This window comes from Erinaceus europaeus, chromosome 14 (genome assembly GCF_950295315.1).
Source record: "Erinaceus europaeus chromosome 14, mEriEur2.1, whole genome shotgun sequence".
Classification (NCBI taxonomy): domain Eukaryota; kingdom Metazoa; phylum Chordata; class Mammalia; order Eulipotyphla; family Erinaceidae; genus Erinaceus; species Erinaceus europaeus.
The window spans coordinates 48206510-48232506 of record NC_080175.1 but is presented as its reverse complement, the minus strand read 5'-3'; the positions used below and the strand labels follow the sequence as shown (position 1 = coordinate 48232506).

At 37.5% G+C, this 25997-nt stretch overlaps 1 gene segment (V, D, J or C); it reads right to left on the bottom strand.

The window, feature by feature from the left end:
* Window positions 1–7070: 7070 nt before the first annotated feature.
* Window positions 7071–14365, bottom strand: LOC107522985 (immunoglobulin heavy variable 2-70D-like). The segment is given in 4 exon segments: window positions 7071–7304; window positions 8668–8677; window positions 14106–14229; window positions 14320–14365. Coding segments are annotated over 4 exon segments (414 nt in total).
* Between the last annotated feature and the right edge of the window lie 11632 nt (window positions 14366–25997).

The following is a 25997-nucleotide window of genomic DNA, read 5'->3' as shown; positions in this document are numbered from 1 at the left end:
ATTCCCACAGTCCTCTTCCTGGTTCCCTGTCTGAAGGGAATGCTGCAGTTGACCGTCTTGCCTCCACAGGAACTTTCCCAGTCTCTGTCTCTGATATTGCTAATTTTCATTCTCTAACCCATGTTAATTTTAAAGGCCTTCGAGCTCAATTTCCTGATGTTCCTTTACCACAGTTAAAAAATATCCTTACTACATGCTCTTCTTGTGCAAGTCTCATAAAGACACCTGCTATTCAGACTCTTGGGGTTAACCCCCGAGGCTTAAAAACTAATGCTATTTGGCAAATTGATGTCACCCACATACCAAATTTTGGCAAAAAAATGTGTTTGTCTCAATTGATACCTTTTCTAAATTCATGTGGGCAACAGCTCATACGGGATAAAGCTCTAAAAAGCTTGTAAGCCATATGCTCTCTTGTTTTGCCATTATGGGTTTGCAATTTTCTCTGAAAACAGACAAGGTGCCTATGTTTACCAATCATTCCCAAGATATATATCTACAATAATATGTCCTTAGATGATTGATATATGGAGCAGGAGTTGTGAAAGGAGGCTGAGGATTAAGAAGATTTATGGTACTGCGAAAAGCCTAATGAGCAGTTTCCAGCTGGGACTGGTCACTTCCACTTCACCAAGATATTAGCACAATCCAGAGGAGGTCAATTATTTCTTTATTTTCATGCCAACATCTAATATACTGTGTTATACATGAATATATTATGAATATTTACTGCATTATACAATATCAATTGCAGTTATAGACATAGAGTGCATAGTTATTTGTGTAAAGGTGTCCTTACAGCCTCTCAGTATATTCCAGGGTACTACTTGTTGGAACACAGGTTATATCCATTCCTACTTAGTGACAATTCTTCAGGAAGGTTTTCACAAGTTGGGTTATTTCTTACTCTCACCAGCAATATAGTAGAGTTACTTTCCAACAACATTCTCTCCAACAGTTGATGTCTCTGAATTTTCTATTGGAAAGGTGGTATTATGTATCTCATATTGATTTAAATATACTTTGTTAGAAAAAACCTGCATTTTTATGTACCCGTTTATCATTTGTATCTTTTATTTGGAAAATAGGCTGCTTATATACTCTCTCCTGATGTTTCCTTAATTTTCTGAGTTTGGATATTTCCTTGTGTACTTTTGGTTATTAAATATGTCTAAAATATGTGTTATAAATATTATTACCACTCCAAACAGATAATCTGTGTTTTTTATGAGATTCCATTCTACTATGTAGAAGCTTTTTGTTTTGATATAGGCTCAATGTTTTTGTTTACATGTTTTTTTTTTCCTTTTTTATATTTGACTCTGAAGATATTTGATTTCTTTTTATTGTGTCATTAATGATTTTCACTAGATATAGTTGTTGGTACATGTATTGAATTACAATGGTTTATACAAAACTGCTGAAGTTCTCCTCCATCATCAAGCACCAGTACATGAATGTCCCTACTAATCTACCACCAGAGTACTTTTCTTTTTTTAATTTATTTTTTATTTAAGAAAGGATAAATTAATAAAACCATACAGTAGAAGGGGTACAACTCCACACAATTCTCTATATCCCATCCTCTCCACTATCCCTCTGGGAGCATGGACCCAGGGTCATTGTGGGTTGCAGAATGTGGAAAGTCTGGCTTCTGTAATTGCTTCTCCTCTGAACATGGACTTGACTGGTTGGTCCATACTCCCAGTCTGCCTCTCTTTTTCCCTAGAAGGGTGCTTCTCTGGGGAAGCAGAGCTCCAGGACACATTGGTGGGGTCTTCAGTCCAGGGAAACCTGGCCAGCATCCTGATGGCATCTGGAACCTGGGGGCTGAAAAGAGAGTTAATATACAAATCCAAACAAATTGTTGAGCAATCATGGACCCAAAGGTTGGAATAGTGGAGAGGAAGTGTTGGGGGGGTACCCACTGCAAAATATAGTGTACTTCTGCTTTCAGGTATATATTTTTCAGTAGTTTATGGATACATGTGAACATATGCCCTCTCTCACAGAACCTGGTCTATATCTAGGTTTTGCGACTTTGTTAGAAAGTGAACCACCTGGGATGGAATTAGAGAATACTATGAAAGGAAAGGTCTCACCTGAGTAATGAAGCTGAAGGGTTGTCATTCCACACCTGAGGTCTCTGGGCGCAGTCTTAGCTGAAGCATGTTGAGGTGGAAATCATTGTGTTGATTAGGTTGTGATCGGCAGATGCAATATTATTTGATATGGATTGGGAGAGGCATGCGGGAAAGTGGGCCTTATCATAAAGTTCCAGGACTTGGGGAAATATAGGCTCTCTAGTGGAGATGTGAGTTTCCTGCTGTCTTATGGTTCAAAAAGACAATGGATAGTTAATGTTATCACATTGTTTGGTAATTTGGTTAACTTTGAAAAGTCCTTTTGTTAGGGTTTGCTGTATAGTACCTAGTATCTTTTATATAGCTGTGCCACCGGTTGCTTTTAATCTACTTGGTCTAGGCTTTTGAGAGAGTCTTCATATCAAATACACACCCTATATATGAAAAAGACTCAGTCTATGTTTTAGAAACTTCGAGGTATACAATTAATTTTCCCCCTCTCACATTAATTAACTAGTGATTTATATAACTACACTTTACTAGTAGTGTACATAAACACCATTCCCACCACAAAAAGACTGTGTCCCATCCCACTCCCCCACCCCCACCCCCCACCAGCCAAGGAAGCCACATATCTACCCCTCACCACAGGGTTTTTACTTTGGTGCCCTACTTTCAATTTGGTCAGATCCTGCTTTTATTTTCCCTTTCAGATCTTCTTTCTCAATTTATGTTGATGAGTGGTATTATTCCATATTCATATTTATCTTTCTGACTTAGCTCACTTAACATAATTCCTTCTAGCTCTGTCCAAGATGGGTCAGAGAAGGTGGGTTCATTGTTCTTGATAGCTGTATAGTATTCCATTCTGTATACATATCACAGCTTTCTCAGCCACTCATCTGTTGTTGGGCACCTGGGTTGCTTCCAGGTTTTAGCTATTATTAGTTGTGCTGCTATGAACATAGGAGTGCACTCCTCTTTTTATTTGGGTGTTATGGAGTCCTTGGGGTATATCCCCAGGAGAGGAATTACTGGGTCATATGGAAGGTCCATGTCTAGCCTTGTGAGAGTTCTCCAGACTGCTCTCCAGAGAGGCTGGACCAATTTACATTCCCACCAGCAATGCAAAAGGGTTCCCCTGTCCCCACAGCCTCTCCAACATTTGTTGCTGCTGTCCTTTTTGATGTATATTATTCTCACAGGAGTGAGGTGTTATCTCAATGTTGTCTCTATTTGCATTTTTCTGACTTGAATATTATTAATAAACTCCTAATCCCCAGTAAAATATAGTCTTTGTTAAATTTAGAATTATTGATATATAAGTGATTCAGGTTTTTATAAGAATATTAAAATAGGTATTTTCATTGAATTTTCATCTGATGATTTTTATACTTGATTCATTCCAGTGTTGGGTGCCTGTATGAAAATTTCTCCTTCCACTTTTCATTTACTTATGTTAGCATGAGCAATAAAGAGAGTCACCTGAAGCAATTGTCACTATTTGTGAAGCAACTCTCCTTAAGGTGGGGACTTGAAGCTATGACCTGGATCCTGGTGCTTGGTAGTGTGTGTTTTTTACAAGGTGAGCTATTTATAGGTGTTAAATTTTATGCATCTTAGAAACTTTAGTGAGTTAGATAACTCTGCATCAAATGGGAAACCTGAGCATAGCTGTTTTCCAAATCACCCAGTTCTGTTATAGTTATAGAATTATGATTGTACAGACAGTAGAGAGAGAAATGCATATTCTAGGCAAAGCCATGATGGCAGCTTTGGAGACAACATCTTATGTGAGCTCTGCAGTGAAGCTGCTTTCAACCTGGGAATCTCAAGTGAGGGTAGGATTTTGGGGTCAGTGGTGGAGGGAGAGAGCAGGGGGTGGTCAGGATGAAGGCAAAGATGAGTCCTATAACCCACTATTAGGCAGAAAAACAGAGAATAAAAAGACAAAGGAAACAATTATTTTTGGCTTTGCTATTTCTGCACTCACTACTCCCCACCCCAAAACCAGCCCCATGCCACCAGCTGGCAGCTACTCATGGAAGACTTCCTGGGGAGTTTATTTCTTTTTTAAATTATTTTTAAAGTAACTGGGTACAATGATTTTATTATTTGTTTGTATTACTTTTCTCTTTTTTGTACTTGTTTTATTGTTGTTGTAGTCATTTTTGTTGTTGTTTATGTCATCATTGTTGGAAAGGACAGAGAATAATGGAGAGAGAAGAGAAAGACCGGCTTCACCACCTGTGAAGTAACTTACCTGGAGGTGGGGAGCCAGGGTTCAAACTGAGATCATTAAACCAGTCCTTGCACTTTGTGCCATTTGTGCTTAACCCACTGCACTACCACCTGAACCCAGGGATCTAATTTCTTTATCAAGATTCCTGGTTCAGCAGGGGTGTCATCCAAGGAGGGAAGATAACTCCCCAAGCCTTTTTTTTCTTTTTTCTTTTGGAAGTGAGCCAGAGCTTTAGCTAAGTTACAGAAAACCTGACCAATCAGGGCCTCAGTCTTGACTAGTAAAGATTATCTACATCCCTGGATTTACCTTTGGAATTTGCTTGATAGTTGCTTCTTGTAATTATTTGTATTTGCTTTGCTTAGGAAGGGGATCAGGCTGTGTGCCAATCTGGAGTGGTCTAAACTGCAGAATGCTATTTATTTAATTTTTTTTTACTTTATTCTATTTCATTAGTAGTAGTATTATTAGTAGTATTAGTATTACTATATGTTTTTGTATCTTTTCCAATCTTTCCAGGTTAACCAAAATTAACTGATATAGCTTTTTCTATTGATAGGTGACTGGGGGTGCTATCCATTGTGGGAAGAAATTGCTTTTCTCTCTTTTTTCCACCTTCCATTTTATCCTAGCTGATCAAAAAAATATCTTTCTTTTCACTGCTGTTTATTTATTTCTTCTTTTTCTTTCTGTATTCACTGGCACTTGTTTGTGAAATATCATGTGGAAGAAGTCTGACTCAGATTGTAGTCTTTGTGTGTGTGTGTGTGTGTGTGTGTGTGTATGTATGTGTGTTTCTTTCCTCTTTTTCTTTCTCGTCTAACTCTCTAGAATTTATAGTGGTCACTTGATTTGTGTAATTCTATTTTCTTGCTTTGTGTTTTTTTTTTTTTGGTTTTGTTTGTTTTTGTTTTGGGACTGGAGATGTTGCTCAGTTAATTGGTTTTGGTTAAACTGCATCAAAGATTGTTTGAGATGCTATTGTTTTACTTTGTGAGGTTTGTGACTTCATTTGTGAATAGACTGTAGTTTATCATAGCTTGTACTCACAACACAATAAATGTCAGGACAGAAAAATATAACCCACATCGATAAAAAAAAAAGGTTACAATGAGAGCAAATATAATGACTACCATAATGAATCAGGATATGAGCCCAGGAGAAACTCCTAGTAATTCATAAGGCACTATAAATAAGAAAATTATTCAAATATTAATTACAGAAATGAGGACAATTATTGCAAAAAAGGCAATAAGTTCACTTCCTAACAAAGTCGCAAAACATAGATATAGACCAGGTTCTGTGAGAGAGAGCATATGTTCACACGTATCCATAAACTAGTGCAAAATACATACCTGAGAGCAGAAGTGCACTAGAGTTTGCAGTGAGTACCCCCCAACACTTCATCTCCACTATACCAACCTTTGGGTCCATGATTGCTCAACAATTTATTTGGCTTTGTATATTAACTCTCTTTTCAGCCACCAGGTTCCAGATCAGGATGCTGGCCAGGCTTCCCTGGTCTGAAGACCCCATTAATGTGTCCTGGAGCTCCACTTCCCTAGATACCCACCCTACTAGGGAAAGAGAGAGGCAGACTGTGAGTATGGACCGACCAGTCAATGTCCATGTTCAGCGTGGAAGTAATTACATAATCAAGACCTTCCACCTTCTGCAACCCACCAGGTCCCTGGGTCCATGCTCCCAGAGGGATAGAGAATGGGAAAGCTATCAGGGAGGGGATGGGATATGGAGATTGGTTGGTGGGAATTGTATGTAATTGTACCCCTCCTACCCTATGGTTTTGTTAATTTATCCTTTCTTAAATAAAAAAATAAATTAAAAATGAAAAATAAATAAAATAAATACTATTTATTCATTTATTTCCAATGAAAACATCTAGAAATTGATATAGAAGGAGGGTAGAAAATGACATGCACACACACATACACACACAGACACACACACTCACACACATTTGCAGCCCTATTTCATCACTCATAAATACTTTCTCCTAGCAGGTGGGTACCAGGAGCTTGAACCTGATTGCCAGCATTGTAATATATGCAGTCAACCCAGTCTAAGTTTTACTTAATGTTATCACTTTCTGTTATTGTTTCTTCTTTCCCCATCAAGGATGTAACGGAGATCTCATGTCCTGAAAATTAATCTTCTACTCCCAGCAGTTAATTTGTGAAGTGTACAGAGAAAGGGAGAAATTGATAGAAATAATGACATATATCCCACTGGATACTTCTATACAATAAAAATAGTATGTTAACATGTTCTAGGGCCAAAATTAGTGTAAGGTGAATATGTAAAGCAAAATATGTAAAGAGAAGAAAAACAAATACCATGGTAGTTTCACTCTTGTTTGTAATATAGAAATTTTCAATAGATGAACATCGAATTAATGACACAAACAGTTTCCAAAATTAATGAGAACTCTTCTGGTTTTCCTTGGGAGGTGAGAGAACCTTTCTGCTGGTGGTGTTGGTGTTGATGGAGTTATTGGTGGTGTTGGTGGTGGTGGTGTGTGTGTGCTCTGTAATCTCACAATCTTGTTTACTTATAATTTGTCACAAATAAAAATAATATGTCACCTCACTCACAGACAAGACTATGTAGGTTTGTGAAATTTCAGACCACAGAATGAGGAGAAACACTGGCTCTGATTATGCTGGGTCCCATGATCAGGAAGGAAGTGGCAGGCCCATGTTTTCCTGCTTTTTAGGGAACGGTTATTAGTGAAATCCAGCCAGGGTTCTTGTACTGGAATGTCTTGGACTGTGTCTCTGTGCTATTCTTGCACAGTAATACTTGGAAGTGTCTTCAGGGCCCATATTGGTCATTGTTAAGGTCACCTGGTTTTTAGAGGTGTCTTTGGAAATTGTAACCCGACTCTTTAGAGATGAATTGAAGTGTTGATCATCATCCCACAAAATGTGTGTTAGCCATTTCAGTGTCCTCTCAGAAGGCTATCAACCCAGCCAGTCTTGTCATCATGTCCATCACAGAGTAAAGTCGAGTGATAAACCTGAGAGAAGGAATGAGAGCTAAGGGGGTAGGGAGGACTATGCCAAAGACACAGTAACTTTATTTCTGAGACTCAAAGATTTATACAGAAGGCAAAAAGTTCTACACACAATACAAGATTACATGCCATACATCAGACAAGATGTTAATAGCCAACATATATAAAGAGCTTGCCAAACTCAACAACAAGACAACAAATAACCCCATCTAAAAATGGTGGGAGGACATGGACTGAATATTCACCACAGAAGAGATCCAAAAGGCCAAGAAACACATGAAAAAAATGTTCCAAGTCTCTGATTGTCAGAGAAATGCAAATAAAGACAACAACGAGATACCACTTCACTCCTGTGAGAATGTCATACATCAGAAAAGGTAACAGCAGCAAATGCTGGAGAGGATGTGGGCTCAAAGTAACCCTCCTACACTGCTGGTGGAAACATAAATTGGTCCCAATCTCTGTGGAGAACAGTCTGGAGAACTCTCAGAAGGCTAGAAATGGACCTACCCTATGACCCTGCAATTCCTCTCCTGGGGATATATCCTAAGGAACCCAACATATCCATCCAAAAAGATCTGTGTACACATGTTTTTGGCAGCACAATTTGTAATAGCCAAAACCTGGAAGCAACCCAGGTGTCCAACAACAGATGAGTGGCTGAGAAAGTTGTGGTATATATACACAATGGAATAATACTCAGCTGTAAAAATTGGTGACTTCACTGTTTTCAGCCAATCTTACATAGACCTTCAAAAAATCATGTTGAGTGAAATAAGTCAGAAACAGAAGGATGAATATAGGATGATCTAACTCTCAGGCAGAAGTTGAAAACAAGATCAGAAAAGAAAACACAAGTAGAACCTGAAATGTAATTGGCATATCGCACCAAAGTAAAAGACTCTGGGGTGGGTGGGTGGGTTGTATTGTTATATGGAAAACTGGGAAATGTTATTCATGTAGAAACCATTGTACTTACTGTTGAATGTAAAACATTAATTCCCCAATGAAAAAAAAGTAAAAAAAAAACAAGATTACACAAGGTGTCATTATTTACTGGCAGTTAGTTAAAGATAAATCAGTTACTGTAAAGATCAATTGGTTATTGTAAAGATCAAGTGATTATTGACATTTGCTTACTTTCACACACTATTCTATGATTATTCAGCAGCTGACTATCGTTCCCTAAGATTAATTTGTCCTGCTAAAATCAGCAGAGCACAAAAAGGTGAGTTGCAGGGGTTCATTCAGAGGCCATGGTTTTCTTTATCCATATTTTCCCCTTGGCAGCCTCATTTACAGAGGACCTGGTAGAGGCTCGCCTTCTGGTGGTCCCTTACATGTCCCCCTTTTTTATTTTTTATTAAATGTTGATTTTGCTTTGCATATGTATTTGTAAGGCATGTAATTGTGCCTAGAGGCCATGCAGCTGCCTAATAATCAAGCAGAAGAGAAGGGGGAGGCAGCAAATAATTATCATGATGCCTCCAATAGGGACTAGTAGCCCCACCATCATATGGAGTAACTGAGTAGGACTGGCAATCTTTTTTAGAATTCCTTCCAGATCTATTCCCAGCCCATCGTCTTGTAATGGTGTGGCGTCTTGAATGTTTCTTATCTCCTCATGTAATTTTAAAATATCCAAACTTATATTCTTATTATGCCATATGCCCCAAACATGTTTTTTTTTTAATTTTATCCCATGGGTATTGGGCGATATTATATAAATTATTAGTAACACAGATCCACTTAAAGTTAATATGGCACTGGAAGGTCCCTCTTGCGTTTAATGCTTGTACTTGGTCAACAATTACTTGAACAGTGTCCTATAAAGTGTTAAGCCTGGCTTCTAACTTTTTATCTATGTTTTCTTGGGTTCCTAAAGTGAGACTAACATTCTAAGCTAATTGATTAACAACATAGGCAGTTTGTGCCTCTAAAGCCAAGGCTACACCAGCTGTGGTTGTGGCAGTTATCATAACAATCAGAGCAGATATTCCAGCTATTAAAAGCCCAACAAATCTTGTGTGGATCCCAATGCCTGTTCAAACTTTATCCAGGCTTGGAGCCCCTTATCTTCATACCATGGAGAGGCTAAATTTACAGGTATTATTATGGAATATGGTTGTTTTACCACAAGCACTTGCTTGTTTTCCCCTATACCCATAATACAGTTAGAAATCGAACAGTTTTTACATGTCACATTCCAATGGCTGTCCTCTTTGGTAATAGAAACATTTCCTGACACAGGTCTCTAAGGGAATGGCATGTAGGCCCTTGTAGATCCAAGGTGTCAGTCTACCCCTCCTCTAGAGCTCATAACATTTTCTCATAACATAACATTTCTCTCAGGTTCTTCCATTCTCATGCATTCCATCTCCTTCTCTTCTACTTGCTGGACACACCTTTCTGTTAGCCAGTGGGCTTCATTATCTGTACGGGAGAAAACATAATCATGCCCTCGTCCCCATATGAGGACAGGATCTGGTCCTTTTTAAGACCCTGTCAAGGGGTCTTTCCATTTATCCAGTGCATATCCACTGTTAGTTATGGTTTTCCAGAACCTGTCACGGTTAGATTTTCCTTGTGCATCCAAATTTAAAATATTAATGGTAAAGAGTGCTCTATTAAGATTGTTGTGTGGAGTCTGCAGTCCTGTATCCCCCTTTTTATTTTTCAAAAACGCATGAATTGTCTGTTTCAGCATTCTATTAGCAAGTTCAGCAATGGCCTGTCTCTAAGGAGGACCCATCAGTAAAGACTACTAAGGATGTCAAAATCAGCTGATTTTTTTTTTATCTTTGGAAAAATATAAAAACATTGTTAAGTCACATAAGCTGAAATTGGACTACATATAGGGGATTTTTTATTTTAAAAAAATATTCTCACCAAATGAAAGGTTGGTTCTTTATGTGAAGGCTTGACACAGCTGTAGTCTTTCATATGTGGCCAGCAAGATATACCCAAGGCCAGGAAAAAAATCCTAAAATTGATAATCTAATGACTTAGAATTTGTATAAATATCTTTATATAATTTTGGGAAGCCTTTTTAACAATAAAATGATTATCATCTTTGTAGTATGATTTTAAAATCACTTAAACAATTTAAGCATAGTATTAGAATTTAGTTTAATGTTAGGTTCATAGTACTTTACTCATAAAAGTCATCACAAGTCTATTTTAACACCTGTTTATATATATATTTTTATCTAGCTGTATATTATTTTTTATGTAACACCCCAAGAGTGACTATGAGCAAGGGTGGATGCAAAACTTTATTATATTTTACCTTTGGAACTTTGATATGGCAATTTAAAAGGCTAGAGAAAACCTCATAGCTTCAATGTTTAAAATAATCTTTTACTTTTACACCATCTTAAGATAACATCTTTAGACTAATTTTGTTTAATGAAGATTTATCAAATATTAAGCTTTTTATCATATCAGAAGCATATGTACCAATTTTACTTATCAAGAATAAACTTTTGACACTTCTTGAAACAAATTAGATATTTTTAAATGTGGAAAGATATAAAGAGGGGTACCAGAGAAAAAGCTTTAGGCATGAAATTTATCAGCATAACCATTGACAAGTTATTTCTTGTTTATCTAGGCTTATTTTATCTTTTTTAACGAGAAGGTCTTTTACTCTTTTAGTCTTTGGTCACACTCAGTTAAAATAGAGACATCCCCTAAATGTATGATATTTATTTGAAAAGGCTCTGTTTGAATTTTAGAGGAAGTAAATCTAAAGTCTAGCTTATTTAACCTTATCTAGCAATCTCTGAAAGTCAGGATCTTTAAACCAAATTTAACCAAAGTATATTGATTTTTTAAAATTTTTTATTTAAGAAAGGATTAGTGAACAAAAGCATAAGGTAGGAGGGGTACAACTCCACACAATTCCCAACACCCAATCCCCATAACCCACCCCCTCCCATGGTAGCTTTCCCATTCTCTATCCCTCTGGGAGCATGGACCCAGGGTCGTTGAGGGTTGCAGAAGGTAGAAGGTCTGGCTTCTGTAATTGCTTCCCCGCTGAACATGGGCGTTGACTGGTCGGTCCATACCCCCAGTCTGCCTCTCTCTTTCCCTAGTAGGGTGTGTCTCTGGGGAAGCTGAGCTCCTGGACACATTGGTGGGGTCTTCAATCCAGGGAAGCCTAGCCAGCATCCTGGTGGCATCTGGAACCTGGTGATTGAAAAGAGAGTTAACATATGAAGCCAAACAATTTGTTGAGCAATCATGGATCCCAAGCTTGGAATAGTGGAGAGAAAGTGTTAGGGAGGTACTCACTGCAAACTCTAGTGTAATCCTGCTTTCAGGTATATATTTTGCAGTAGTTTATGGATATGTGTGCACATAAGCTCTCTCTCACAGAAACTGGTGTATATCTAGGTTATGGGACTTTGTTAGAAAGTGAACTACCTGAGATGAAATTAGAGTGTACTATTAAAGGAAAGGTCTCACCCGAGTAATGAGTATATTGATTTTTTTAATTGATTTTACTTTAAACTTTAAACAAATTCAAATTATTTAAAGAATTAAAACACATTTGTGACAATATTTCTCAGAAGATTTACAGTGCCAAACAAACAACAAATTTTGTTGTGGACTGATTTCCACAGAGATATTTTCACAGGGCATTATGGAGCCCTCCATAATGTCTTGGAACATCTCCTACTTAAAAACATACATATTATTTGTATTTTAATTTAGAGATAAAGAATTGTCATGTTAACACTTTTAAGAAGTTAGTCAATTTAAATACTTAGGCTTTTACTTTAAATACTTATTTACCTTAGCAAAATAATTTTTATTTTTATATTACTACATAAGAACTGTGTTGCAAAGCCCCTTTTTTAACCTAATCTGTTAAGAATGTGGCTTCAAGATTACTTAAAGTTTTAACCTTAAAATTAATTTTTCTGAGTCTATAAAGCAAAACTCAAAACACACATACAAACATGTAAATAAATAATAATTTATTATTTAATAATTGTTATTTACTATATTGTTATTCAATAATTATTATTAAATTTAATTATTAAATAGGTGTAATTAATATATTATTATTATTACTATTTACCTGCTGTCTACAGAAAAAGTATCTCTCAATTTTCTTAGTAGCACCATTTGCTCCATTATTTATTTAATTAAAGAATTAAGTAAAGGTTTCTTCCTGCAGGGCAGCAGCTATAATTAAATCTTGTAGGAAGGGAGGAATAACCTCTGAATAGGTTTATACATATTCACTTAAAGAGCCTGTTTTTCTTAAAGGGCAAATTAAGATCTGACAAGTCAGGTGTCAATTGTTTGATAATTATCTGTGCTGCCTCTTCTTGTGGTATGATTTTTAAAACCTGATCTATAAATCTAGACAAAGGTACATAAACATCTTCTTGTCTAGCTGACACTTCTCTTAACAAGGGAGTACTTTTTTGTGGCAATGATGGAGGTCTCCTCAGGTCTTTTGAATGTAAAGGCAGGAATTTAAATGGGAAAATCTGCTCCTGTGTATAGCCAAGCATACCCTTGCCCCAATGTTAGTAGAACATCTGATATTTCCCATTTGTGTGTCAGCAAACCTTTCTATTTAACCAGGGGTTTATTAATCATGCTTTGTTTGGCCCCAGTGATGAAAAACTGAAGCAAAGTCTGGAAAGGAATTTTTCTCTGCTCCGTATTTTTTCTCTTTGTTTTCTCTTTCTCTCCCCCTCACAGGGGTGTGGTGGTGGAGAAGGCAGTGACAGTGGCCAAGGTATGGAGGATGTGAGACTAACTCTTCAAAAGAACTAATTGAAGTTTAACAAGTAGAATTTATGCTCTCGAAAGCCAATTATTTGATAATTTTTGTAGTCCTTCTAAATAGGGGAGTTATCTTAGAAACAACTATATGGGAAGTAGCAAGTCACTGTGAAAGTTAAAGTAACTTATGAGTAAGGTCTAAAAAATCTCCTAACAAGTTTCAAAGTGAAGAGGTTTCAACCAGAACATTTTTTTGGTCCATATCAGACATAAAACTTTTAATTTTTCACCTAGTCTCCCCCATATTTCAATATCTAAAGTTCTTTCTTGGGGAAACCAGGGTCACATCAAATGTCAATTTGTCTTTGTTTCACTTTTATTCCCTTAGCTGCTATAAGCTGCTGAATAGTCTGTGCAAATAACTGTTTGCATGTGGCTTACCCCATCCTTTACTCCCTATGTATTTAAAACAATACCCTGAATTTCCCCAGTATATTTACAGCACACTTCAGGTCAGGGGCTCTTCATGGACTCCTTCATTCTTATGTCCCTATTTGGGTGCCACTTCTTGTCACCATGTACAATACAGAGTAAAGTTGAACAATAAACCTGAGAGAAAAAATGAGAGATAAGGGGGTAGGAAGTACCATGCTAAAGACAAGGTGAAGGCAAGCAGTTCTACACATAATACAAGATTACACAAGGTATCATGATTTACGGGCAGTAAGTTAAAGATAAATCGGTTACTGTAAAGATCAATCGCTTATTGTAAAGATCAAGTGGTAACTGATATTTGCTTAATTTTACACACTATTCTATGATTATTCAGCAGCCAACTATTGTTCCCCAAGATTAATTTGTCTTGCCAAAATCAGAAGAGCACAGGGGTGTTTCAGGGGTTCACTCAGAGGCCATGGTTTTCTTTATCCATGTTTTCCTCTCGGCAGCCTCATTTACAGAGGGCCTGATAGAGGCTCGCCTTCTGGTGGTCCCCTACAAGTCAACACTCATATTAGTAGTGGTCAATGAGAACCCAGCGATTGAGCAGGTCAGTATCAGGGTCTGTGTGGGTTTCACCAGACTATGTCCTGATTCGAGCAGGGTGACCTGGTCCAGAACCCCTAGAAGTAAGTAGAAGGAAAGTTGAGTACATTCAGGATGCTAAAAGGGCACTTTTCATCCCTGAGGGATTCCCTGATTGAATACTCCACAGGAAGGGAGCATAAGCAGCAGGAGAGTGGAACTCAGTGTGTTCATGGTAGTAGAGGAGTCACTGTATGCTGCCCTGCTCTCAACTTTTCATCTTTGGTAAGGTGGACCTGGGAGAAAATTTGCAATCTGTTTGCACTTAAATGAAAAAGCACAAAAACACAGTACAGAACACTGCAGGTGGTTGCATTGTGAAAATATGTCAGTGTAATATTATAATCATGTAAGTCATCATTTAATCACAAATAAATTATATTCAAAATAAATATAAATGATAAATATACAGCACACTTGAATTTCACCTTCAGAATACATAGTTAATTCAGAATATTGATGTGGAACCGAATACTACAGAACATGACATCTATGTATTTTATTTATTTTAAAACTTTTATTATATAAAGAGATTTATTGTTATTTTCATTTATTGTAACAATTTCTGGATAGGTATTCAGTATTATTCTGAACAAAAGATATTATATAGGACATTTATCTTCTAACATATATTATTTCTTAATTATTGAATATTATGATTGTTAAGTACTTTGCTATTTCTAGAATTCCAGAGTCCAAAAAGAAAGTGGAGTCCATGTAAACCTGGTGGACTTTTTCTTGGCTCCTGTTACCTAGAGTGAACTGACCTGGGAACTTTGTTCCAGAAAATCAAAGCTTTTTTATTTGTTTATTTATTTTTCCCCTGAGGGCTGTACTCTGCTAAGTTGGGGTGAGGTAAGAGGTGGAATATCTAAAAGTTTCCTGGTCACTATTTAGCTCAACACCATAAGAATTGTTCCCTGGACAGAAAACCCCACCAATGTGTCCTGGAGCTCTGCTTCCCCTGTGCCCTTCCCTGCTAGGAAAACAGAGAGAAAGGCTGGGAATATGGATCAATCTGTCAATTCCCATATTCAGTGGGGAAGCAATTACAGAAGCCAGACCTTTAAATTTTTGCACCCCACAATGACAATGGGTCCCTACTCCCAGAGGGTTAAAGAATAGGAAAGCTATCAGGAGTGGGGATAGGATAGAGTGCTGGTGGTGGGAATTGTATGAAGTTGCATCCCTCTTACCTTATGGTTTTGCCAATATTTCCTTTGTTAAATAAACAAAAATTTGTTGTTTTCTCTGGGTTGGCTTCATGGGGGGGGGGGGTAACAGAGGACCAGAAACTCGTGGCTGAGCTGAGAACGCAGTTTAATCTTTATTTATGAGTGGGCAAGCAGTCCAACAAACTAATCACCACACAATGTGCTCCTCCATCTTTCTCCTCCCCGGGCAGAGTCAGGAACCCAGGAAGTATGTAAGGATAGGGGGCGGGGAGAAGGAAAACGCACAAAACTATCAAGGGCTAAACAAAATCTCCCAGAGGTAGGGGGAGTGAGACCAAACCAATGTAACAGAATGACCATGTAAATAGACCACAATGTCAAGCAATGTAAAAGAAGAGATCCCAGAACCAGTTCCAGCAGCAGAACTAGAAGCATACCAACAAATAATAATAATACAAAAAAAGAACTGTTAGAACACATGTACCACATCGATCCTGGTCATGGCTGGCCTTGACCTCTCTGCAGGTCTCAGACTGAAAAAAATTCCTTTTTCCATTTAAAGTGTGACTGACTATAGACTCAGCAATAGTTCTCACTATGCTGCAGGAGATGGATCTCAGAATTTCAGTGGTACTTTGTTCTCGGAAATCTGATTGATATTCAGATTTGTGATCAGACATGCAGCACCTCCTGCTTTATGCCCTACACTCCATCTCCATTTCTGTATTTGAATCCTGAATTTATACCAGATGATTGTCAGTAATACTTACACAAAGTCAAAGATTTGTGTCTATTCTACTGAAGACTTACAGAATACTGTATCTTAAGCAAAAAATAGCCTTGGGAATGTTCATGTGATATATGATAACTAAAGGTATATACTGAGGTACACAATTTTGCAGAAAGACTCCTCTCTGCAAGAAAAAAAAAAACTAAATGTCTATATGATACTAATTATACAAAGAGAGATCTTGGGGCTGGGTGGTGGCACATCTAATTGAGTGGTCATGCTACAATGTGCAAGGACCTGGATTGAAGCCTCTGGTATTTTTCCTGAAGGAAGAAAGCTTCATGAGTGGTGAAGCAGGTATTTAGTGGTCTCCCAATCTCTCTCTGTGCCCTCAATTTCTGGATGTTTTTATCCAATAAATAATAAACAGTATTATAATATTCAGAAAAATAAAAAATAGAGATCTGTCTTCACAACTCTTAAATTTCAGGCTTCAGGATGAATTCAGATTGGCCCTTATGTTCTGTTGGAGGGAATCTAGTTGCAGTGCTCAGTTATTCTGACACTGAAAGCTGTGTGTGTGTGTGTGTGTGTGTGTGTGTGTGTGTTTTAAGGTAAAACATATAGCGTTAAGTACTACTGACATAAACATCTGGTATAAAATTAGGATTCAAATAAAGAAATGGAAATGGAGTGTAGGGCAAAAAACAGGAGGCACTACATGTGTGGTCACTAATCTGAGTATCAGTCAGAGTTCAAAAACAAAGTACCACTAAAATTCTGGGACATCAAAAATTTGTAGAATTACTACCACACAATTTTTTTGTGAAAACAAATATTATATAGATAATTTTCCTAGTAAGGTGCAAATTAGTAAATTACTCTTGGGGCTAATCTTGGGGATTATTTGAATTACTGGCAATTCTCAACACCCCCCTTGATATTACATGAGTGCCTGTGGAGAACATGAGCTCATCCTGCAATTTAGTTTCCAAGCAGGAAGTTGGTGTCTGGGCTACACTCTCCCTCTCACTGCCTCATGCTACTCATTACACAGTAACACATAACCACACCCCAGTGATAACAGAGTTCACCTGCAGGGAATTCAGCTATTGTCTCTAGATGTGGAGACTCAGTTCCTTAGGTAAGAGCTGTACTTTGTGTGCCCCTTCAAGTGGTTAGATCTATTCCTGGTAATAAACACTGATTCTGATGGAGAACCACAACAGAAGTGAATTAAATGGCCTCAGAAATATTCACCAAAAATGTTGATACTAAACCTGAGACAGGCCAAATGAGAAAAACAGAATCAGTCTTCAATGTTGACTAAGTTATGACTGTAATAATTACTATTTTTAAGGAGCAGGATTTAGTGGAGTTCCAGGAACAGTTTTACACTCCACAATCATCAGGTTAAAAATTATCAGAAACAGTCCATCTTAATGCAATTTGTATGTCAGTCATGCATCACATTTAGTTTTCCCCAAAAGATATCATTGAGATGCAGCTCTTTCCAATGAAGTTTACAGAAACCTTAAAAATACTCCTTGACAATGTAGCCCATATATATATATATATATTCTCCATGGTTCATATATATGTTCTCAATGCAATAGAAATATTATGAACACTACAGTATGTTTGCATACTGTTTTTACAGTATTGTTTAAATACATTTTATTTATTTTTATATTGCATACACACACACACACACACACACACATATATATATATATATATATACATACAGAGAGAGAGAAAGAGAGAGAGACTAGAACACTGCTCACCTATGACTTATGGTACTTTGGTGGATTAAACCTGTGACTTTGGAGTCTCGAGAATGAAAGTCCTTTTGCTTATGCTACCTTTTCTTCCCTTTATTTTATTATACTGTCTCATCTTCTTTTTAATTATTTTTTTAAAGAATCACTAATCTTTGAGAGCAAACCTTCTCCTTCCATGTACACCTGATTCTGCTTAGTTGCCCATTATACATGGGTCCTGGGCAACCTCTGAATTCTAGTCACTTCCCTGCAGCCAGAACCCTATGTGTCCCCAGGTAATTCACATTTGAGTCATTCTACTTCAGTACTCAGCATGGTATTGGGTAATGTGCTGCTCCACAACTAAATATCAATGTATTTTCATCCCAAGTTGCAACCTGAAAATCCCAGAAAAAAATTGCATATCAATTTGTGCTTGCTGAAATTCAGAGTGGTGAAACCAGAATTTGGGGCCCAATGAAATGGTATAATAATAACGTAAATAACACTTAGTAATCCCAAAACAAAAATGAAACAGACAAGAAAAATTTAACTTGAGAAGTATTCACAAAGAACTATGTTAAAGGCCTATGAGATCACTTGATATCTGATTAATGATCAAAGCGAAAAGTGAGTTAATAGATCTTAATACACATAAATATTCATGGAAGGAGAGGTTCTGTGGTGGTAGTTACCCTATTTAGTGGTTCCTGTGTACCCCCTTGTGGCTTTTGACTATAAGATATAGCCCAGTTCTCCTGTGACCCTGAAGGCTTTGTATCTGTTTTCACGTTCTGCCCTGCATTGTATGTTTAGTAAATATTCATGGTCATGTTCTCAACTCTTAGATGGTTCATTTGTAAATGAAACATTATCAGAGTTCTCTCTGCAGATGGTGAATTATTGATTGTTCATGTTCATTGAATTAGCATGATTTGTTGTACTACAAGTAGAATTAATTCATCAAACTCACTCCAATCACTTCCCTGGACCATGTCAGACCCAGTGACTCCAGTTGTCACTAAAGGTGAATCCAGATGATGCCAGGAGTCTTTTCAGGCTTTCCCACAACTCCAAATGACTGCAGCAGCTATACCTCATATAACACACCTACAAATACAAAGACTCTCTGGTCAGTGAATTGATTCTACAAAGGGAGGAGGAGGGGACCTGCTCACCCACTTTACAATTAGTGAAGTCTGTACCCCTCCTGCAGGTGGAGACCAAGGTCTTGATCCAGGTCCCTATGCATGGTAATGTAGCCATGCATCCTGGTGTGCCTACAACTGGTACACATACTGATATTTTCTAACACTGTCTAATGCAATGATATTAGTACTATTTCTCCTTTTTCATTTGCTATAAATCAGCAGAAGTATATACACAATGTTTCATATAACTACATATTAGGACATATTTTAACTTCAAATGTGTTGGTATTTCTGTTAAGTCCTAACTTTATTTTCTTATATTTTGGGTGCACTTTGGTTGTTTTATGGATTTATTGAATGCTTAATATTTTAAAGTGCAGTTGTTAATGTGTGGGTAAAATTTGTCATCTCATAGTGATAGGTGTCCACAAAATGCTCTCACCCCAATTTAGATCACTCACAAACATCATACACTAACACTTCAAAACCCCTCCAACATTCTTTCTGCCCTCATCCCCTACAGTCCTTTGCTTTGTTGAAATAATACAAACCAGTAAAAATTTAACTCTGTTTCCTCCAAATGTTCTTTCTCATCAATTTCCTCACTGTACACAGTTGCATAATTCAGACAATGCCTAAATCTATAGACCTCTTGGAAAGGGAAACAGGAGTGTAAGCAAACACAGTACCATCCTGTGTCCCTGTAATCATAACCTTTCCTTTGAAAATGGAGGACATGAAAGATATTTCCAGTTCACTTGGTTACTCAACAAAACTAAACCCAATAAAAGGAGAAAATAACCATCCGGGCAGAAAGATCTTATATCATCCAGGTTACATCTATCCCAAAAAAGGTTGGAGATAAAATTTACTTATTAGAAGACTAACAGGGGTAACATTTTGTTGTTCATTGTGAATGATTATGGAAATTTGTTAGTGTCTTGAGTAATTCTTACCTGATATGAGTGGACAGAACGACATCGATGAAAAATAAATCATGTCAGACATACTGACATCACAAATTTCAATTCTTAACTACAAAATGTCAGTAACTGACCTCAAGAAAAATTTTATATGATGAAATTAGAGCAAGACTGTTAGCAAGATTCACATTCACAAAAGTAATTATAAAGAATTGTTAAGTTTAATGAAACAACAGAAGAGAAAAATGAAAACATAAATCCAGAAATGTCCCCCCTAAATAAAATGAATGCATTATTCTCAAGTGACTGTTAATAATTCAACTATTCACTACATGCCAGAAACATAATCTAGATATAATATATAAATGTAATGTGGGTATTTACACTATTTATTCTTCACTCCTATGACTGTGACACCTATTGATTCCCAAATTCACTAGTTTACCATTCAATAAATCAATATTATTTTAAATGGAATGAAAGATACTAGATAACATTCAAGAATCAATTGTGAATCCCGAGTATCAAAATCTTTCAGACTGCCTTTACGTAGTGAGTCTTTTTGGATGATACACTTCAGTAGCATCCCAAAAGACACTTCAGTGCATCCTAGGAAGCCATTAGGACTGATACTAAACTTCAGATTTGGGTATGTAGCCACCTAGGTATCATGTCTTAGGACCAGCTGAAAGACCATCTTATACCTGAAAAAATGACATGCATCAAATTAGAAACAACCAGTGATGATGAAGCTGTGGGGACATAGGAAAACTTTTGCACTATGCTAGAATTGTATATTGGCTTTGCTCTAATAGAAAAATGTGGGTGGGGTCTGGTGGTGGTGCACCTGTTTAAGTGCATGTGTAATGTTCAAGGACCTAGGTTCAAGACTCATTTACCCACTTGCAGGGGGAAAGTTTCACAAACTGTAAAGAAGGACAAGAGTTAACTCTGTCTCTCTACCTCTTTATCTGAACCTTTCTCTCAGTTTCTGGCTGTCTCTATCCAATACATAAATAAATTTATTTTTTAAAAAATAAATAAATGAAGAGAAAACACTAAGAAAAACAAGGACTGGAGTTGTGTTGCACCAAAGTAAAAGTCTCTGGAATGGGGGCGAGGGGGCAGAGTTCAGGTCCTGGAACAGGACTGCAGAGGACCTAGTGGTGGTTGTATTATGATGTGGAAAACTGAGAAATGATGTGAACGTACAAAATATTCTATTTACTGACAACTGTAAAACATTACTCTCCCAATAAAAAATAAATAAACAATGTGAAAAACTTTATTAAACCACTTTTAAATATCCTAACATATAATAATATAATTATTATCCCAGACATATATTCAAGGAGCCAAACATCTATATATAGATACATATTCAAACCTGTGTTAGAAAGAGACAGAAATGAATAGTGAAAGAGAAGATAGAAAAATTGAGATAAACCTGTTGCAATGATTCATCACATATAAACTTTCCCTCATGCAGGTAGTGATCATGTACTTGAATCTGCATTTTTCACATTATAATATTGCTTCACAATGTCCTTGACAATATATAGCCTCATATATAGAATTTTGAAAATAATACAACTGAGTAGTATTGCCTTGTACATTATACCACAATTTGTAGTTTTTATATTTATGAATTACATTTTTAGCCTCTCAATTGTCAGTGCATAACCTGGATGCATCCAAGTTTAGGCAATATTAAATAATTATTACCTTAATAAAGTCATATATATATATGTATATATAAAATTAATCCAAATTGAAAATAGAAACAGAAAATTTTAGGAAATACAATGAATTAAATTTACACATTTCTGACAACAGCAAAAGAAATAAAATTTGTTGAACAAAACATTCACCTCAGAGGACATCCAAAAGGCTAACAAACATATGAAAAACTGCTCTAGGTCACTGATTGTCAGAGAAATGCAAATTAAAACATCTCTAAGATACCACCTCACTGCTGTAAGAATGGCATACATCAAAAAGGACAGCAGCAACAAATGCTGGAGAGGCTGTGGGGACAGAGGAACCCTTTTGCACTGCTGGTGGGAATGTAAATTAGTCAAGCCTCTGTGGAGAGCAGTCTGGAAAACTCTCACAAGGCTAGACATGGACCTTCCATATGATTCAGTAATTTCTCTCCTGGGATTATACCCCAAAGACTACATAACAACCAACCAAAAAGAGGTGTGTACTCCTATGTTCATAGCAGCACAATTCATAATAGCTAAAACCTGGAAACAACCCAGGTGCCCAACAACAGATGAGTGGCTGAGAAAGCTATGGTATATATACACAATGGAATACAATGCAGCTATCAAGAACAATGAACCCACCTTCTCTGACCTATCTTGGTCAGAGCTAGAAGGAATTATGTTAAGTGAGATAAGTCAGAAAGATAAAGATGAGTACGGGATGATCCCACTCATCAACAGAAGTTGAGTAAGAAGATCTGAAAGGGAAACTAAAAGCAGGACCTGACTAAATTGTAAGTAGGGCCCCAAAGTAAAAACCCGTGGTGAGGGATAGACATGCAGCTTCCTGGGCCAGTGGGGAGTGGGAGTGGGTGGGAGGGATGGGCCACAGTCTTTTGGTGGTGGGAATGGGGTTTATGTACACTCCTAGTAAAGTGTCCCCATATAGATCACTAGTTAATTAATATGAAAGTGGAAAAATTAATTGTATGTCTCGAAGTGTTTTTTTTTTTTACTTAAGAAATGATAAATTAACAAATCCATAGGGTAGGAGGGGTACAACTCCACACAATTCCCACCACCCAATCTCCATATCCCATCCCCTCCCCTGATAGCTTTCCCATTTTCTATCCCTCTGGGAGCATGGACCCAGGGTCATTGTGGGTTGCAGAAGGTGGAAGGTCTGGCTTCTGTAATTGCTTCCCCGCTGAACATGGACGTTGACTGGTTGGTCCATAATCCCAATCTGCCTCTCTCTTTCCCTAGTAGGATGGTTCGCTGAGGAAGTGGAGCTCCAGGACATATTGGCGGGGTCTTCAATCCAGGGAAGCCTGGCCGGCATCCTGATGGCATCTGGAACCTGGTGACTGAAAAGAGAGTTAACATACAAAGCCAAACAAATTGTTGACCAATCATGGACCCAAAACTTGGAATAGTGGAGAGGAAGTGTTAGGGGGGCACTCACTGAAAACTCTAGTGTACTTCTGCTTTCAGGTATATATTTTGCAGTAGTTTATGGATACGTGTGAACATATGCTCTCTCTCATAGAAACTGGTGTATATCTAGGTTTTGGGAATTTGTTAGAAAGTGAACCACCTGGGGTGGAATTAGAGTATACTATGAAAGGAAAGGTCTCACCTGACTAATGAAGCTGAAGTGTTGTCATTCCACACGTGAAGTCTCTAGACACAGTCTGAAGTAAAGCATGTTGATGTGGCAATCGTTGCATTGATTAGGTTGCGATCAGCAGATGCAACATTATTTGATATTGATTGGGAGAGGTGTATGGGAAAGTGGGCCCTACCAAGGGTTCCAGGATTGGGGGAAGTAGAGGCTCTATAGTGGAGATGTGAGGTTCCTGCTGTCTTAGGGTTCAAAAAGACAATGGATAGTTAATGTTATCACCACATTATTTGGTAATTGTGTTACCTTTGAAAAGTCCTTTTGTTAGGGTTTGCTATACAGTATCTTGTATATAGCTGTGCTATAGGTTGCTTCTGATCTACTTGGTTTAGGCTTTTAAGAGAGCCTGCATATTAAATTCACAGCCTATATATTAAAAAGATTCAGTTTGTGTTTTAAAAAATCGAGACATACAATTAATTTTCCCCCTCTCATATTAGTTAACTAGTGATTTATATGACTACATTTTACTAGGAGTGTACATAAACACCATTCCCACCACCGAAAGACTGTGACCCATCCCTCCCACCCATTCCCACCCCCCACTGTCCCAGGAAGCTGCATGTCTACCCCTCACCACAGGGTCAAAGTTTTTAAAACAGAGACTGATTTTATTAATATATAGGCTCTTTATTTGATATGCAGACTCTCTCAAAAGCCTAGACCAAGTAGATCAGAAGCAACCAATAGCACAGCTATATACAGGATACTGAGTACTGTACAACAAACCGTAACAAAAGGACTTTTCAAAGTTAACCCAATTACCAAATAATGTGATGATAACATTAACTATCCATTGTCTTTTTGAACCCTAAGACGGTAGGAACCTCACTACTCCACTATAGAGCCTCTACTTCCCCCAGTCCTGAAACCTTAGGATAGGGCCCATTTTCCCGTATGCCTCTCCCAATTCGTATCAAATAATATTGCCTCTGCTGATCGCAACCTAATCAACACAATGATTGCCACCTCAACATGCTTCAGCTCAGAGTGTGTCCAGAGACTTCACGTATGGAATGACAACCCTTTAGCTTCATTACTGTGGTGAGACCTTTCCTTTCATAGTATTCTCTAATTCCATCTCAGGTGGATCACTTTCTAACAAAGTCCCAAAACCTATATATACACCAGTTTCTATGAGAGAGAGCATATTTTCACACGTATCCATAAACTACTGCAAAATATATACCTGAAAGCAGAATTACACTAGAGTTTGCAGTGAGTACCCCCCCAACACTTCCTCTCCACTATTCCAAGCTTTGGGTCCATGATTACTCAACAATTTTTTTGGCTTTGTATGTTAACTCTCTTTTTAGTCACCAGGTTTCAGATGCCATCAGGATGCCAGCCAGGCTTCCCTGGATTGAAGACCCCACCAATATGTCCTGGAGCTCTACTTCCCCAGAGACCCACCATACTAGGGAAAGAGAGAGGCAGACTGTGAGTATGGACTGACCAGTCAACACCCATATTCAGTGGGGAAGCAATTACAGAAGCCAGACCTTCCACCTTCTGCAACCCACAACGTCCCTGGGTCCATGCTCCCAGAGGGATATAAAATGGGAAAGCTATCAGGGGAGGGGGTGGGATATGGTGATTGGGTGGTGGGAATTGTGTGGAGTTGTACCCCTCCTACCCTATGGAGTTGTTAATCTATCCTTTCTTAAATAAAAAAAACTAAAAAAAAAACCTAAAAAATAAATCAAATTTATAGGTGAAAAAAAGAGTACTGAATGTTTTTATACTGTCACCAATTATTTTATTGTATTTGTGATTTACTATGTCAACAGGGGTATAAATCCATCCTCTTCTAACCACCAAAGCTCTGAATCTTCTGTTTCCTCACTGCAAGCAACCACAGTTCCCCTAAGGTTGTAGACATGGACCTACCATCATCTGTTAAACTGTCTAAATGTATATTTATATTTAATTGCACCCCTTTTCTCCCCTACACTAAATAATCTAGCAAGAAGCTTTTGGAAATCATCAGACCATACAATAAGGTTTCAGGCTACAAAATTATCATACAAAAAACAGTGGCATACTCCTATGCAAACACTAAGTTTGAAGAAGATGAAATCAAGAAATTAATTCCTTTTTACTATAGCAACAGTAAAACAATAAAATATCTAGGAATAAACCTAACCAAAGAAGTGAAAGTCTTGTATACTTAAAAGTATAAGTGACACAAAGAAGTGGAAAGATATTCCATGTTTATGTACTGGAAGAAATAACATCATTAAAATGAATATACCACCCAGAGCTATCCCCATCAAGATCCAAAACACATGAATTGAATTGAATGCTATCCCCATCAAGATCCAGAACACATTTTTAAATTGTTTTAAAGAATTATTTGTTTTTACTCTTATTGTCATTGTTATTCTTTTATTGTTGTTTTAGTTATTATTGATATTCTTATTGATGTTGTCATTGTAAGATAGGACAGAGAGAGGAGTCAGGCAGTAGCACAGCGGGTTAAGTGCTCGTGGCGCAAAACACAAGGACCAGTGTAAGGATCCCGGTTCGAGCCCACAGCTCCCCACCTGCAGGAGAGTAATTTCACAGGCAGTGAAGCAGGTCTTCAGGTGTCTATCTTTCTCTCCCCCTCTATATCTTCCCCTCTTCTCTCCATTTTTATCTGTTCTATCCAACAACGATGACATCAATA